Consider the following 14,535-nt stretch of genomic DNA (forward strand, 5'->3'; position numbering starts at 1 on the left):
AGGAAATTGAAAGGCAGTGTTCTCTACGTAGGGCCTTGCCCCATAACAAGAACTCTTACTGTTATTATGAATATTATACTGTGATGGCTTCTGAGGCTATTAAGAAAAAAAAATCGAGAGCCGTAATATGATTTAACAGTTCAGATTCCACATTGGTCTCTTTGACATGAAACTTGGATGTTATTCCTGAACAAATACAAGTGATATTATGTGTGATTTTCCATTGTAGCGGTTTTTATATCACAAAACAAAAAGGATAATATTTTGTTCATATGTAATCTAATTTCTAGCAGTTACCTGCAAAATGAAAATGTTCAGATAAGTAAGGTGATCCTGCATTGATCAATGTCTTTTCATTGTTTAGGTGTCCTTGTCAGACATCGGAGGGATGGAAAACGTGAAGCTGAAACTCAGGCAGGCTGTTGAGTGGCCACTGAAACATCCAGAGTCCTTTGCCAGAATGGGGATCCAGCCTCCAAAAGGAATTCTGCTTTATGGGCCACCTGGATGCTCCAAGACGATGATAGCAAAAGCTTTGGCCAATGAGAGTGGACTGAATTTCTTAGCAGTGAAGGTAATACTATACAAATTGCAAAGTTTTTAAACAAATATTGCAGCAAGGAGTGATATAGGTAGTGGCTGTACGCAGTCTGTGTTCTAATTTCAAGCTCCATTTTGAAAAGTGCAGTATTAATATCTTATTAGAATAATAACTTTTATGTATATAGCGCCTTTAACATTGTAAAACGTCCCAAGGTGCTTCACAGCGGTGTTACAAGACAAAACAGATAAATTTGACACCGAGCCACAAAAGAAGAAATTAAGGCAGATGACAAAAGCTTGGTTAAAGAGGTAGGGTTTAAGGAGCGTCTTAAAGGAGGAAAGTGAGGTAGTGAGGTAGAGAGGCAGAGAGGTTTAAGGAGGGAATTTCAGAGCTTAGGGCCTAAACAGCTGAAGGCACGGCCACCGATGATTGATTGAGCAGTTATAATTAGAGATGTTCCAAGAGGGCAGAATTTGAGGAGCGCGGACATCTTGTGAGGTTGTGAGGCTGAAAAAGATTATAGAGATAGGGAGGGCAAGGTCATGGAGTGGTTTGTAAACAAGGATGAGAATTTTGAAACCGAGGCATTGTTTAACCGGGAGCCAGTGTAAGTCAGAAAGCACAGGGGTGATGGGTGATCGTGACTTGGTGCGAGTTAGGACACGGCTGCTGAGTTTTGGATGATCTCAAGTTTACGTGGGGTAGAATGTGGGAGGTCAGCCAGGAGTCAGTTGGAATAGTCAAGTCTCGAGGTAACAAAGGCTGAATGAGAGTTTCAGCAGCAGAAGAGCTGAGGCAGGGGTGGAGGCGGGGAATGTTCCGGAGATGGAAAAAGGCGGTTTTAGTTATGCTGTGAATATGTGGGTGGAAACTCATTTCGGGATCAAAAACGACACCTAGGTTGTGAATAGTCTTGTTCACCCTCAGATTGATGCTAGGGAGAGGGATGGAGTCAGTGGGTAGGGAACGCAGCTTGTGGCAGGTCCCAAAGATAATGGCTTCTGTCTTCCCAATATTTAAATGGAGAAAATTTTTGCTCATCCAGTACTGGATGTCGAACAAGCAATCTGACAATTTAGATATCAAGCAGGGAACGAGAGAAATGGAGAGGTAGAGCTAGGTATCGTCAGCATACATGTGGAAACTGACTCTGTGTTTTCGGATGATATTGCCAAGGGGCAGCATATAGATGAGAAATAAGAGTGGGGCACAGGACAGATCCTTGGGGGACACCAGAGGTGACGATGCGGGAATGGGAAAAGAAGCTATTGCAGGAGATTTTCTGGCTACGATTAGGTGGATAAGAAAGGAACCAGGCGAGTGCAGTCCCACCTAGCTGGACGATGGTGGAGAGGCGTTGGAGGAGGATGGAGTGGTCAACTGTGTCAAAGGCTGCAGACAGGTCCAGAAGGATGAGGAGGGATAGTTTACCTTTGTCACAGTCACAAAGAATGTTATTTGTAACTTTGAGAGCCGTTTTGGTACTGGGGCAGGGCGAAAACCAGATTGAAGGGATGCAAACATTGAATTCATGGAAAGATGGTCAAGGGTTTGGGAGTTGACAACACGTTCAAGTACTTTGGAAGGAAAGGGAGGTTGGAGATGGGGTGATAGCTAGCAAGCAAAGTGGGGTCACGGTTTGGTTTTTTGGTGAGAAGGGTGATAACAGCAGATTTGAAGGAGAGGGGATCAGTACCTGAGGAGAGAGAACCATTAACAATGTTGGCTAACATGGGAGCCAAAAATGGAAGTTGGGTGGTCAGCCGTTTATTGAGAATAGGGTCAAGGTCGCAGGAAGTGGGTCTCATGGACAAGATGAGCTAGGAGAGATCAAAGAGAAACTAGAAAATATGTGAGTTTAAGGCTAGGGCTGGTGGGAGCCTCATGAAGTTTGGCCCCGAGGGTTAGGTGAGGGAAGGGAACTGGCAGAGGCAGCTGATTGGATGGTCCATGAGCTCCTCACACTTGTTGGAGGTGAGTGTGGTGGAAACAGGGGAGAGGGGTTTAAGGAGATGGTTAGCAGTAGAGAATAGTAGCCGGGGGTTATTTTTGCACTCCAGAATGATCCTGGAATAGTGAGCAGTTTTTGCAGACAAGAGTAGGAACCGATAATGTTTTATGTGTTCAAGCCAGATCTGGCAATGAATGGTTAAACCAGTTGTCTGCTACATCTGTTCAAGTCTGCGCCATTTTAACTTGAGAGAGTGTAGATAAGGGCTGTACCAGGGGGGAACGGCCAGCGTGGAAGAGAGTAATCTTTTTAATAGGGACTAGGGCATCAAAGGTTGTGGTGAGGATGTGGCTGAGCAGATCGGTGGCTGCAGAAATGTCATTGTTAAAAGAAGGCCAATGGTTGGACAGTTTTGAGTTGATTAGTACAGTTGTAAGAGAGTTTGGAGAGAATTTTTTTCCAGGGGCGGATGCAGAAGGAAGTAGGTTTGGATTGGGGAAGGGGGATGTGGGTCGAGAGCGATACAAGGAAATGGCCAGAGATGGCTTTATCTTTAATTGAAATAGCAGTTGGAATAGCAAGGCCATGAGAGATTGCAAGGTCAAGGGGGTGGCAGTGAATATGGGTTGAGAAAGTTATATGGAGGGAGAGATTAAGGGAGGACAGGAGGGTAATGAACTCAGAGGAGAGAGAGCATGATGAATTGAGATGGAGGTTGAAGTCACTGAGGATGAGAAATCGCTCAGTGCATAGGCTGAGGGAGGAAAGCAGTGAGGATATATCCGTGATAACATTTTTATCATACTCGGGTGGGCGGTAGAGAATGAGAATTTTGAATGAGGTGAGAAGGGTGGAATAAGGCGGGATATTCAAAAGATGAGAGTGTGTCGGAGGAGTAGGGGGACACACCAAGGTATGGTCTGATGATGAGAGCTATACCGCCACCATATCTTTAAAAACAACAAAGTTTAATTTTGGTAATAATGGACAGTTATTGCCAAAGGATGTTCATGTAGAAGCTATGGATGAACAACAACAACTTGAATTTATATAGTGTCTTTTAATGTAGTAAAATAACCCAAGCAAATGTAGAAAACAACCCAAGGCACGTCACAGGAGCGTAATTAGACAAATACTGACATCGAGCCAAAAAAGATATTCGAATAATTTTTGCAATGTAATTCTCAGGTGACAGTTATTTCTGTTCAAATGCTTTTATAAAATGTTATTGGGCCTAAGGAAGTGTTTTCAGGTGCAGTATGTATCTGTGGTTCACTTCAATACCAGTAGACTGGGAAAATAGGAGCAGCACCAAGAGGAAAGTTCAGTGTACTAGGTTTGCTTAGCTTCGGTCCTGCTGAAATCACTCTGCTCCAGACCCTTTTCAGCCTTGATCCATACATGGGCACGAACTGAATGACAGAAGAGGGGTAAGAGTAACTACCCTTGATATCAAGGCAGCATTCAACCGAGCATGAAATCAAGGAACCCTAGCAAAATGGAGATCAATGTGGTGTTAAGAGGAAATCCCTCCAGTAGCTCGAATCATACCAGTTCCACAGGAAGATGTTTGTGCATGTCGGGAGCCAATCATTGCAGCCTTTGGGCACATTTCCAGGTGTTCTCCGGGTCAGGCTCCTCGGTTCAACTATCTTCAGTTGCTTCATCAGTGATATTCTCTCTGTCATAAAGTTAGGAATGGGACTGTTTGCAGATGGATCCACAGTATTCAGCTTCATTCACAGCACCTTATGATAATGAAGCTGCCAATGTCCGCCTACAGCAGGACCTGCTCAACCTCTGGGCTTAGGATTACAAGTGGCGAGTAATGTTTGCACCACATAAGTGCCAGCCCATGACCATCTCCAACACGTATAGGTCCAATCTGGCCTTCAATTAATCATCATTGCGAACTCCCTCTCCATCAACAACTGGAATGCGGGGGTGGGGATCACTATTGACCAGCCATATCAATACTGTAGCAACGAGTGCCGAGTGGCTCACCTCCTGATTCTTTAAAGCTTCTCCACCCTATAAAAGCTTCAGTTAGGGGTAAATGATGGAATACTCCCCACACCCGTGGATGAGCACTGCTGCAAGAACTTTTCAGAAGCTTGATGTTGTCCAGGACAGAGCAATCTCCTTATTGGTGCCTCTGTAACTGGAGTTAATCTCCACCTCCACCACCAATGCACTGTTGCTGCAGGACTTGCTATCTACATGATGATGAACTGCAGCAACTCGCATCCTTCAACAATAACATCGAGCTCTGCGAGCTGCCATCAAGAATAACAATATCATGAGAACACCATTTCCAGGTTCCCCTCCATATCACACACCATTTTGGATTGGGCATATATTGCCTTCACGGTCACTGGTCAAGACCGTGGAATTCCTTACCCAACGCTGTCATGGGAGCGCCATCATCACAAGGCCTGCAACAGTTCAAGAAGGTGGCCCACTACCACCTTCTCAGGGCAACTAGGGATAGGCAGTAAATGTGACATTGTCAGTGTCATACATATCCTGCAAACAAATGTAAATTAAAGAGTAACTGTCGATTATTGTAATACTTAAAACTGTTTTGTTGAGGTTTATTTTGGGCTCAGAAAGAATGAACATGCATTTTAATAGCACCTTTCAGGGACTTTGTATGTCTCAAAGTGCGCGCGCACACACACACACACGCGCACCCTTAACGTTTGGAACAATAATTTCTTGCTTATGTAGACTGTGATGTTTCTAATCCCCTTTTCTATCCATTTTCTTCTTTGCTCTGCTGCAGGCATTGACTTCTTGCTTGGGGTGAAATGGATTATTTTTATCCAGGAGTCTGGTGCTTATTGCTGCTCCTTACTACTCCTTCAAACAGCTGAGCTATCAGAGGAGTCTATTAATAGGTTTTTACTATGTGTTTGAAATGACTTAAATCAAGTTTATATTTATTGGAAAGATAAAAATGCATTCAATATGGCTCATGGTGTGATACTCATAGAATAAATGGATCCACCGAACAGGTGAATGATGAAATAGTTTCACACCAGTACTATTCACAGTGAAAATTAGTAACCAAAATCAATTTTTTAATCAGTGTGGGCTAGATTTAAACACAGGTCGCAGAGCTGAAGGGACAGTGTGCCAACTTACTGCGCACGCAGCTCCTGGAATTACCAATAACGTTTATTGTGTCAAAACATCTTTCTATCCGTATGTCTATCTAGCATTTTACCTGATGCACACTGGTGCCTGGATGTTTTTCTGTCAAGTTAGAGCAGATTCCAATGAGTTCTGCTGAAAAATCTTCATCCATGATAACTTGTCTTTTCTCTTTTTGGATAAATGTAATAGTTTTTTGAAAAAGTAGAATAGGTTAATGGAATGCAGCAGTTGCAGTGACTATGGATTTTCCAAAGCCTTTTGATGAGATGTCTCCTAGTAGGATTGTTATAAAAATTGAAGAGTATGGTATAAGAGGAAGAAAGTTGGACGGCAGGCAGAAAACAACATGGGAGTTAATGAGTTTTGCTTGGATTTGAGAGAGGTTGGAATTGGCATACCCATCTTTTGTTCTTGGTGTAAATTTAGATGATTTGGACTTGGGAATAGGGAATACGATACTGAATTTTGCACTTAGTCTTTACACTCCTCTGTCCTTCCTAAGCCTGTCCTCCTCGGCCTTGCCATCTCTAGTAAGTATTCTACTTGCATGTCACGATCACAGATTAGGCTATCTCCGCCCATATCCACCCATATCCCTTAGCCCGTTCCAACTCCATGTCCTTCCCTGATATAAAAACTCTTTCGCAAGTCTCTTATAACTGCACTTTCAAGCTGCCAACTGCCGATGGCTCACCGTGAGACACAATGATTCTGCAGTTGTTAATCTCTTCGACCATTCCCTCACCACCACCTTTGATGACCTTATCCCCACTAATACTTGATTCTATCCCAGCCTGTTGATTTCCCCCGAATTTGTCCCCCATCTTCACTCCTCAAAGTCTAAGGGTCTGATTTTGCTGGACCACATCAAATGCCATCAGTCCTCACACTCTCCTCTGCCAAACCACTCACCTTCTCAAGGATTAACCTGGAGGGCAAAGATACCCCAAGTGTCTTTCCTCCACAACAACTGTCTCCTTAACCCTCTCTCCCCTCCGCCCTCACCTCCCAGTCAACATAACAAAAACAGTTTATCTGGTCATTATCACATTGCTGTTTGTGGGAGTTGCTGTGTGCAAATTGGCTGCCACGTTTTCCACATTACAACAATGACTACACTCCAAAAGTACTTCATTGGCTGTAAAGCGCTTTGAGACGTCCGGTGGTCGTGAAAGGCGCTATATAAATGTAAGTTTTTTCTCCCCAATAAGAAAAAGAAGGATCTCAACTCCCTTTGCTGCTTTTCCCCTTACCCTTGCTAACCAAGTCAAACCTTCCCCCAAGCTTTCCCTGCTTTAACCCTGAACCCATGTCTTTCTCTAGTTTCTCTTCTATTTTCCCTAATCCTATCCATCAGACCCACCACCTGCTCCCTTGACCCCATTCCCACAACATTGCTGATCACCCAACTTGCCTTCTTGGCCCCTGTGATAGCTGACATTGTATATGTTCCCTCCCCTCAGGAACTATTCTTCTCCCTTTCGAAATCACTGTCATCGTCTTTGCTTCAAGAAACCCATCCTTGGCCGACCTGACCTTGCAAGCTACCACCATATGTCCAAACTCCTTTCCTCTTGAATGTATTGTTGCTTCCCAAATTCATCCCTACCTTTCCTGCAATTTCATGCTTGAATCTCACCAGTAAACTTTCCATCCCTGACACAGCATGAACATGGGCAAAAAAGTCACAAATGCCATCCTTTGTGTCATGTATTTCACCATCTTGCAATGACAGTAGTTATATAACTGTAACTCATGCACACTGTACTTGTACCCTTGAAATACACACCCTGACCACAGGGGGTGAGCTTGCGGGAGACACTCCTCACCTGGGTTTCCAGGTATAAAAGGGGAGGTCCCACCCAGGGCCAGCACTCCTTGGTCCTGGGAATAAAGTGAAGGTCACAGAGTGACCGTGTCTGATACATACATGTCTCGTGTGAGTTTGTAACAAGGTGCAGAGACACCACACTTTGTGTCTGTAATCTTGGTAAATTATTGCAAAATTGCAAATTTTACAGATAAATTGGATCAATATTTGAAGTAGTGGATGATGCAGAGTTATGGGGAGGGCAGAGCAGCAGGATTAGTTATAGATTGCTGTAGTAAAGAGTTAGCACAGACACAAACATCTATGTTTGCTAATGGACCTGCCTTGTTTGTATCGTTTTACGTTTCTAATTTACGTTTTCCAATGTAGTGAGCCGATACAGCTTTGCATGCATTCTTGCTGTGACATTCTACCTTTTCCTGTTGCCCCACGAGACTTGGTACCAGCTAGGTAATGGTATATGAGCTATGAAGCCATTTTTACTGCATATGGTCTTGTGCTTGTTATCGATTTGCTGCAAAGATGTAATTAAACAGATTTAAAATTGTTACTAGAGAGGTTAGTAGATCCCTTCAAAAACTGAGAGGTTGAAAACATACCTGTTTATTGTTCAGTAGTCACAAGGCAGTCGGACGAGTGGAAAGATTCTCTGACATTTTTGATCCCTTTTGCTTACAGAAGAGGTGTATATTCAGAGCAAATCCATTAAATTAATTGTGATAAAAGACACTTTTGATTTGTGCCAAGTGTGTAGATCCTGCCATCTGGTGATGTTTAATTTGTCATGCTATCGGTTTATTGTTCTGAATTTTTTCTAAGTGAAATTTCCTGTGCATCTCACCAGCACCCTGACTACAACAGTTAACAAGTGGATTCATATGTTTTAGAATCAGAAAGTGGTATTGTGTTTGCATTTAGAAGAGCAGTCATTGAGTTTCTGTAAACCCTTTAACAAGAACCAGCATTTGCGAGGCTTCGCTGGGGACGGGCGCACTTTGTACGCACCCGGCGAGGCCGCAATTTTCGGCCCTATATGTGCAATTTACATCAATAGCAGTCATGGCAAGGTGTTGAGTGGAGGCCAAAAGATTTCCCACAGGAAGGGAAGGACAATTTGAGGACCATTATCTGCTATTGGTGGAGCTTTGAGAGCTGGCCTGCAGTCTTGCCTGGGCTGCAAAAGCTGTGTGTTGTGGGTAACTCCTAAAAAGATGGGAACAGATTCAACAGTGTGATTCTTCAAAAGGATTCTGATGGAACATAATAACTTGCTCTGTCATCTTTTTGTTTTAATTCCTTATGAAGCAGTTACTTTGCTTTCAATTTATATACATCGGATCTACCTAAAGTAGATTAATTCAAAATTCTGCAAAGAAGTCAAGCTGGTAACCCATCAATTATTTTATTTATGACGAGCAAGGAATGGGCGGAATGGGAGATGGCATAGACTCGGGCTTGCTAGAATGTAAAACAGTGAAGTAAAACAATGTGCAACAGTTTTTGATTTTTATATGGAGATGTACTAGTAATGACACAAATGTCAAACTTTGAAGAAGGTATCATTCTCCTGTGTACTGAAAGAATGCATTTTCTGTTTGAATACCAAGCCACTCAGTGCTGTGCTAGAGTTTCTGTAAACCTTCAAACGGATGTAAGTTTGGTGGTTTGCTCAGCAAATCTCAACAGTTTCCAGAAATACATAAAATGCAAATGTAGATTGAAACAGTCAGACAGTGTTTATAGACATATGACTTCTCTTCTTTTTATTTTAGCATCAGATAGGAGTCTTCTTTTGTAACTGATCTAATAGCATGGATTCAGATATGGGTGGTAATAAATTTGAGGTATTTACAGTCAGAAATTTGCCTCACAGTTTGCCTCAATGAACTGCTTCTGAAAATTCAGGGAATTCAGAAGAAACTTCTTTCTGCAGAGAGTGGTGAGAATGCTACCATCGAGTAATTGAGATGAATAGTATAGATCCATTTAAGGGGAAGCGAGATAAGCATTCGAGGGAAAAGGGAATAGAGGGTAATGCTGATAGTTAAATGAGGAAGAATGGGAGGAGGCTCGAGTGGAGCATAAATGCCGGCATGGACTGGTTGGGTCGAATGACTTGTTTCGCTGCTGTATGTTCTATGTAATATTGCAGTATTTTGATTAATGACTTTACTGTACTTACACTAACTTATTCACCACAGTGCCTTAGCATGCTGCAGCCTTTATCCACTTTGCGCAGCTGTGTTTTAAGTCAACATCTGCTTAGCTTCATTTTGTGGAGAATTATTTTCCTGATATTTTGAATAGCTGCCATCATGCTTTTATCCATATCCTAAGAGGATTATTTTTTTTTTTTCTGTGAATGCAGATATTTTCTAAGAGTAAAATGCTCTCTCCAGATGTCCTGCAGGAGAAACAAAAATAATTCATATCACACAGGGTATCCGGGACAAAAGCAAAACACTGCGGATGCTGGAATCTGAAATAAAAACAGAGAATGCTGGAAATCTCAGCGGGTCAGGCAGCATCTGTGGAGAGAGAAACAGAGTTAACGTTTTGGGTCGACGATCCTTCGTTAGAACTGCTGAATGTTTGTAAAGAGCACATTTTTAATCACTGAAAGGGGGAGGGGAAGAAAGAACAAAAGGGGAGGTCTGTGATAGGTTGGAAGGCAGGAGAGATTATAGAGACAAAAGGGATGATGGGCCGAATTGAAATGGTGATGATAGAGGTTAGAAAAAGGTTAATTTGTATAGGGTGTGAATGGCGATGTAATGACCAGCTGCCATTATAGACAGAGGGAAAAAAAAGAGAAAAAAGAAAAAAAACTAAGATGTGGGGGGGAGGGAAAGGGAGCCAAAGATGGCCAGAGGTTCTGCTCTGAAATTGTCGAGTGCAGAAGGCTGTAAAGTGCCTAAATTAAAGATGAGGTGCTGTTCCTCGAGCTTGTGTTGAGCTTCATTGGAACAGTGGAGGAATCCGAGGACGGAGATATCAGAGTGGGAGTGGAGTGGAGAATTAAAGGGCCCAAGTTTCGAGCCGCGCCTAGAACGGCGCAGTCTCGACCTGGATGCCCGTTTTTCGCGCCACAAAGTGCGCCGAAAAAAACCTCCAGATTCTCCAGCTCCCTGCTGGTCCTCTGGCCCTCGGCGCAGCGCAGCAGGAGCTGTAGGGGGCGGAGCCAGGTCCCTGCGCTGAAAATAGTGCCGGGACCTCTGCACATGCGCGCTACAGTGGGCACGCATGTTCAGTAGCTCCAGGCGCCCAAAACTGTGTGGGAGGGGCCGAAGCACACAGCCCCTAGCCCTGGCCCAATGGCCTCACTGGGGCTGCGTGAATAAGGCTCCTCCCACGCCCAGCTCCTGCTTCCTCCCGACCCGACTCGACTCTCTACCCCGCCCCGCCCCCCGCCCCCCAACCCGACTCCCGCTTCCCCACCCCCCGCCCGCCGCCCCTGGACCGGACCCGACTCCCGCCCCCCCCCCCCCCCCCCCCCCCCCCCCCCCAGACCCGACCCGACTCCCGCCCCCGGACCCAACCCGACTCCCGCCCCCACCCGGCCTCCGGACCCGACACCGACCCCACTCCTGCTCCCCCTCCCGCCCCCGGACTGGACCCGACCTGACTCCCGCTCCCCCCCCCCCCACCCCCGTCTCCGGACCGGACCCGACACTGACCCGACTCCCGCTTCCCCCGCCCTGATCCGACCTGACCTCCCTCCCCCCGACCTGATCTCCCTCCCCCCGACCCGAACCGACCTCCCTCCCACCACCCCCCCCAACCCGCGCTCCCCCCGACCCGACCCAACGCCACCCACCTGTAAATCTGGTGCTGGGGACGGGCCCTGCCCGAAGTCTCGGGCCCGGCCCGTTCAGCCTCCCTCCCCTTCTCCTTCCCCCCCCCCCCCATCTCCTTTCCCCCCCCAGTCTCCTTCCCCCCCCATCTCCCCTTTATCCCCTTCTCCCCCATCCCTCCCCCATCCCTCCCCCATCCCTCCCCCTTCTCCCCATCCCTCCCCCTTCACCCCCATCCCTCCCCCTGTCAGAAACATGGACACTGACAGACAGAGAATGAGAGACACACACAGACAGACACACTGGAGGGGGGGGGGGGCATCGCAGCACGCTGTTGGAGGGCTCCCGGTGCTGCAGTAGGTAAGTAGAAAATGTTTTATTTATTTATTTTAAAAAAAATTATTTCTTATTAATTTTTTTTGATTGATTTATTGATGTATTTATCATTTATTATTGATGATGGCTCTTTATTTGTAAAACTGAAGTGTTTAATGTTTGTAAACTTCCCTTTAAACCCCCCCGCCATTCCCTACGCCTGATTTGTAACCTACGCCTGATTTTCTAAAGTGTAGACAAGGTTTTTTCGAGCGTACAAAAATCTTCACTTACTCCATTCTAAGTTAGTTTGGAGTAAGTTTTCACTGACGAAACTTTGAAAACAGGCGTAAGTGGTCGGACACGCCCCCTTTTGGAAAAAAAATTCTGTTCCAAAGTGAAACTGTTCTAACTGACTAGAACTGGAGCAAACTAAATGACGAGAATTCCGATTTCTAAGATACTCCGTTCTACACCAGTTGCTCCTAAAAATCAGGAGCAAATCATGTGGAAACTTGGGGCCAAAGTGACAGGCGACCGAAAGCTCAGGGTCACACTTACGGACTGAACGGAGGTGTTCAGCAAAGCTGGCACCTAATCTATGCTTGGTCTCCCCAATGTAGAGGAGACCACATAGTGAGCAGCGCATACAGTATACCAAGTTGAAAAAAGTACAAGTAAATTGCTGTTTAACCTGTATAGTGGGAAGGGAGGAGGTAAAAGGGCAGGTGCTGCATCTCCTGCGCTTGCATGGAAAGGTGCCGTGGGAAGGTGGGGGGCGGGGTAGGTGCTGGGGGTGTCTGTGGAATGGACCAGGGTGTCGCGGAGGGAGCGGTGCCTTCAAAATGCTGAGAGGGGAGGGGAAGATGTGATTGGTGATGGGATCAGGCTGGAGGTGGCGGAAGGGTAGAGGATGATCCGTTGAATGTGGAGGCTGGTGGGGTGAAAGATGAGGACAAGGGTAACCCTGTCGTGGTTCTGAGAGGGAGAGGAAGGGGTGAGAGCGGAGGTGCAAGAAATAGAACTGACACTGTCGAGGGCCATGTTAACCATGGCGGTGGGGAATCATCGGTTGAGGAAAAAGGAAGACATGTCAGAGGCACTCGTGAAAGGTGGCGTCGTCAGAGCAGATCCGACGGAGACTGAGAAACTGGGAGAATAGAATGGAGTCCTTACAGGATGCGGGGTGGGAGGAAGTGTAGTCCAGGTAGCTATGGGAGTCAGTGGACTTATAGTAGATACTGGTCGAAAGTTTATCCCCAGAAATGGAGACACAGAAATCGAGGAAGGGAAGGGAAGAGTTGGAGGTGGACCATGTGACGGTGAGGAAAGGGTAAAAATTGGATGCAAAGTGAATGACATTTTCAAGTTCAGGGCGAGAGCAGGAAATGGCACCAAAACAGTCATCAGTGTACTGGAAAAAGAGGTGAGGGAGGGGACCCGAGTAGGACTGGAACAAAGAATGTTCCACATATACCACGGAAAGGCAGGCATAGCTGGGACCCATGCAGGTTCCCATAGCAACATCTTTAATTTGGAGAAAGAGAGTGCAGTTAAAGAAGTTGTTCAATGTGAGAACAAGTTCAGGACTTCTGCTCGAGGAAGAAATGGAGCGCCCTCATACCATCCTGGTGGGGGATGGAAGTGTAGAGGGATTGGACGTCCATGGTGAAAAAGAGAAGGTTGGGGCCAGGAAACTGGGAACTGTTAAAGTGACGGTGCGTTGGAGGAGTCGTGGATGTAGATGGGAAGAGAGTGGACAAGGGGAGAAAAAATAGACGAGATAGGAAGAAATAAGGTCTGTGGGGCAAGAACAGGCTGATGGGTCTATCAGGGCAGTCCTGTTTGTGGATCTTGGGAAGGAGGTAGAAGAGGGCTGTGCGGGGTTGGGGGACAATGAGGTTGGTGGCTGTGGAGGGAAGATCTCCAGAGGAGATGAGGTCAGTGGCTGTCTGGGAAATGATGGCTTGATGTTCAGTGGTGGGGTCATGGTCCAGGGAGAGGTAAGAGGAGGTGTCAGAGAGTTGATATTCAGCCTCTGCAAGGTAGAGGTTGGTTCGCCAAACAACAACAGCACCACCTTTGTCAGCAGGTTTGATGACCAGGTTGGTGTTGGATCTGAGGATCTGAGCGAGTGGAGTACTGCAAGTTCAGAGGGATGTAGGTTAGAGTGAGTGAGGGGTGCAGAGAAATTGAGATGGTTGATGTCCCGTCAGCAATTTGCAATGAAAAGATCTCGAGAGGGTAAGAGGCCAGAGGGGAGGGGTCCAGGTAGAGTGAGAATTCTGAAAGAATGAGAAAGGGTCAGCTGTGCGGGGGGCGACGACTCATGGGCATGCAGGCAAAGGCAGCGGAAAAAGAGTTCAGCATTGTGCTGAGCTCAAAATTCATTGAGGTGGGGGCATAAGGGGATGAAGCTCAGACCTTTGCTGAGGACTGATCGTTCGGGACCAGAGAGAGAAAGGTCAGAGGGATGAGATTGGAAGAAGGGATGGGATCAGTGTAGGGGAAGAAGTTTCCGGAGGGGCATTGGTATCCAAGAGTTGTTGAAGTTTTCGATCCTTGACACCTGAAAGGAAGGAAAAACATCTTGGGTTAAAGCGGTGGATGAGGCGAAGGATGAAATGGAACTGTGGACCAGGACAGCTTAGAGATAGTGAGTCGGTGCTGCTGAAGAGAGGTCAAGAGCGTGCATGTGGCAGCACAAGGCGTTGAGTGTGGATCGCAGGATGCGGCGAGAGCAGTGGTTCGAGGAACGCTGAATATCTCGGAGATATCTGTAACCCTGGATGGATCCAAAATATGAAAGGTGGAATTTCAGTTGAAATCCACGTAGATTAAGTCTGAGGTGGAGACAGTTTCTGAGGAAAGAAACGTGGCTCTGAAGGCGAGACTTGGCAGGTATTGAATCAAACACGAGAAGGGAACTCCAGAAATATAT

The 14,535-nt window shown here is 46.0% G+C and overlaps 1 protein-coding gene across 2 annotated transcripts in view; it reads left to right on the forward strand.

Annotated features, from left to right (window-relative positions):
- afg2a (AFG2 AAA ATPase homolog A) overlaps positions 1–14,535 on the forward strand; it is a 594,246-nt gene that overhangs the window by 89,992 nt on the left and 489,719 nt on the right. For both annotated transcript variants that reach the window (XM_070871823.1, XM_070871824.1), the window contains exon 11: positions 365–574. In XM_070871823.1, coding sequence (XP_070727924.1) covers positions 365–574 — 210 coding nt within the window. The remainder of the gene's footprint in view (positions 1–364; positions 575–14,535) is intronic.

Source organism: Pristiophorus japonicus, chromosome 2 (assembly GCF_044704955.1).
Source record: "Pristiophorus japonicus isolate sPriJap1 chromosome 2, sPriJap1.hap1, whole genome shotgun sequence".
Taxonomy (NCBI): domain Eukaryota; kingdom Metazoa; phylum Chordata; class Chondrichthyes; family Pristiophoridae; genus Pristiophorus; species Pristiophorus japonicus.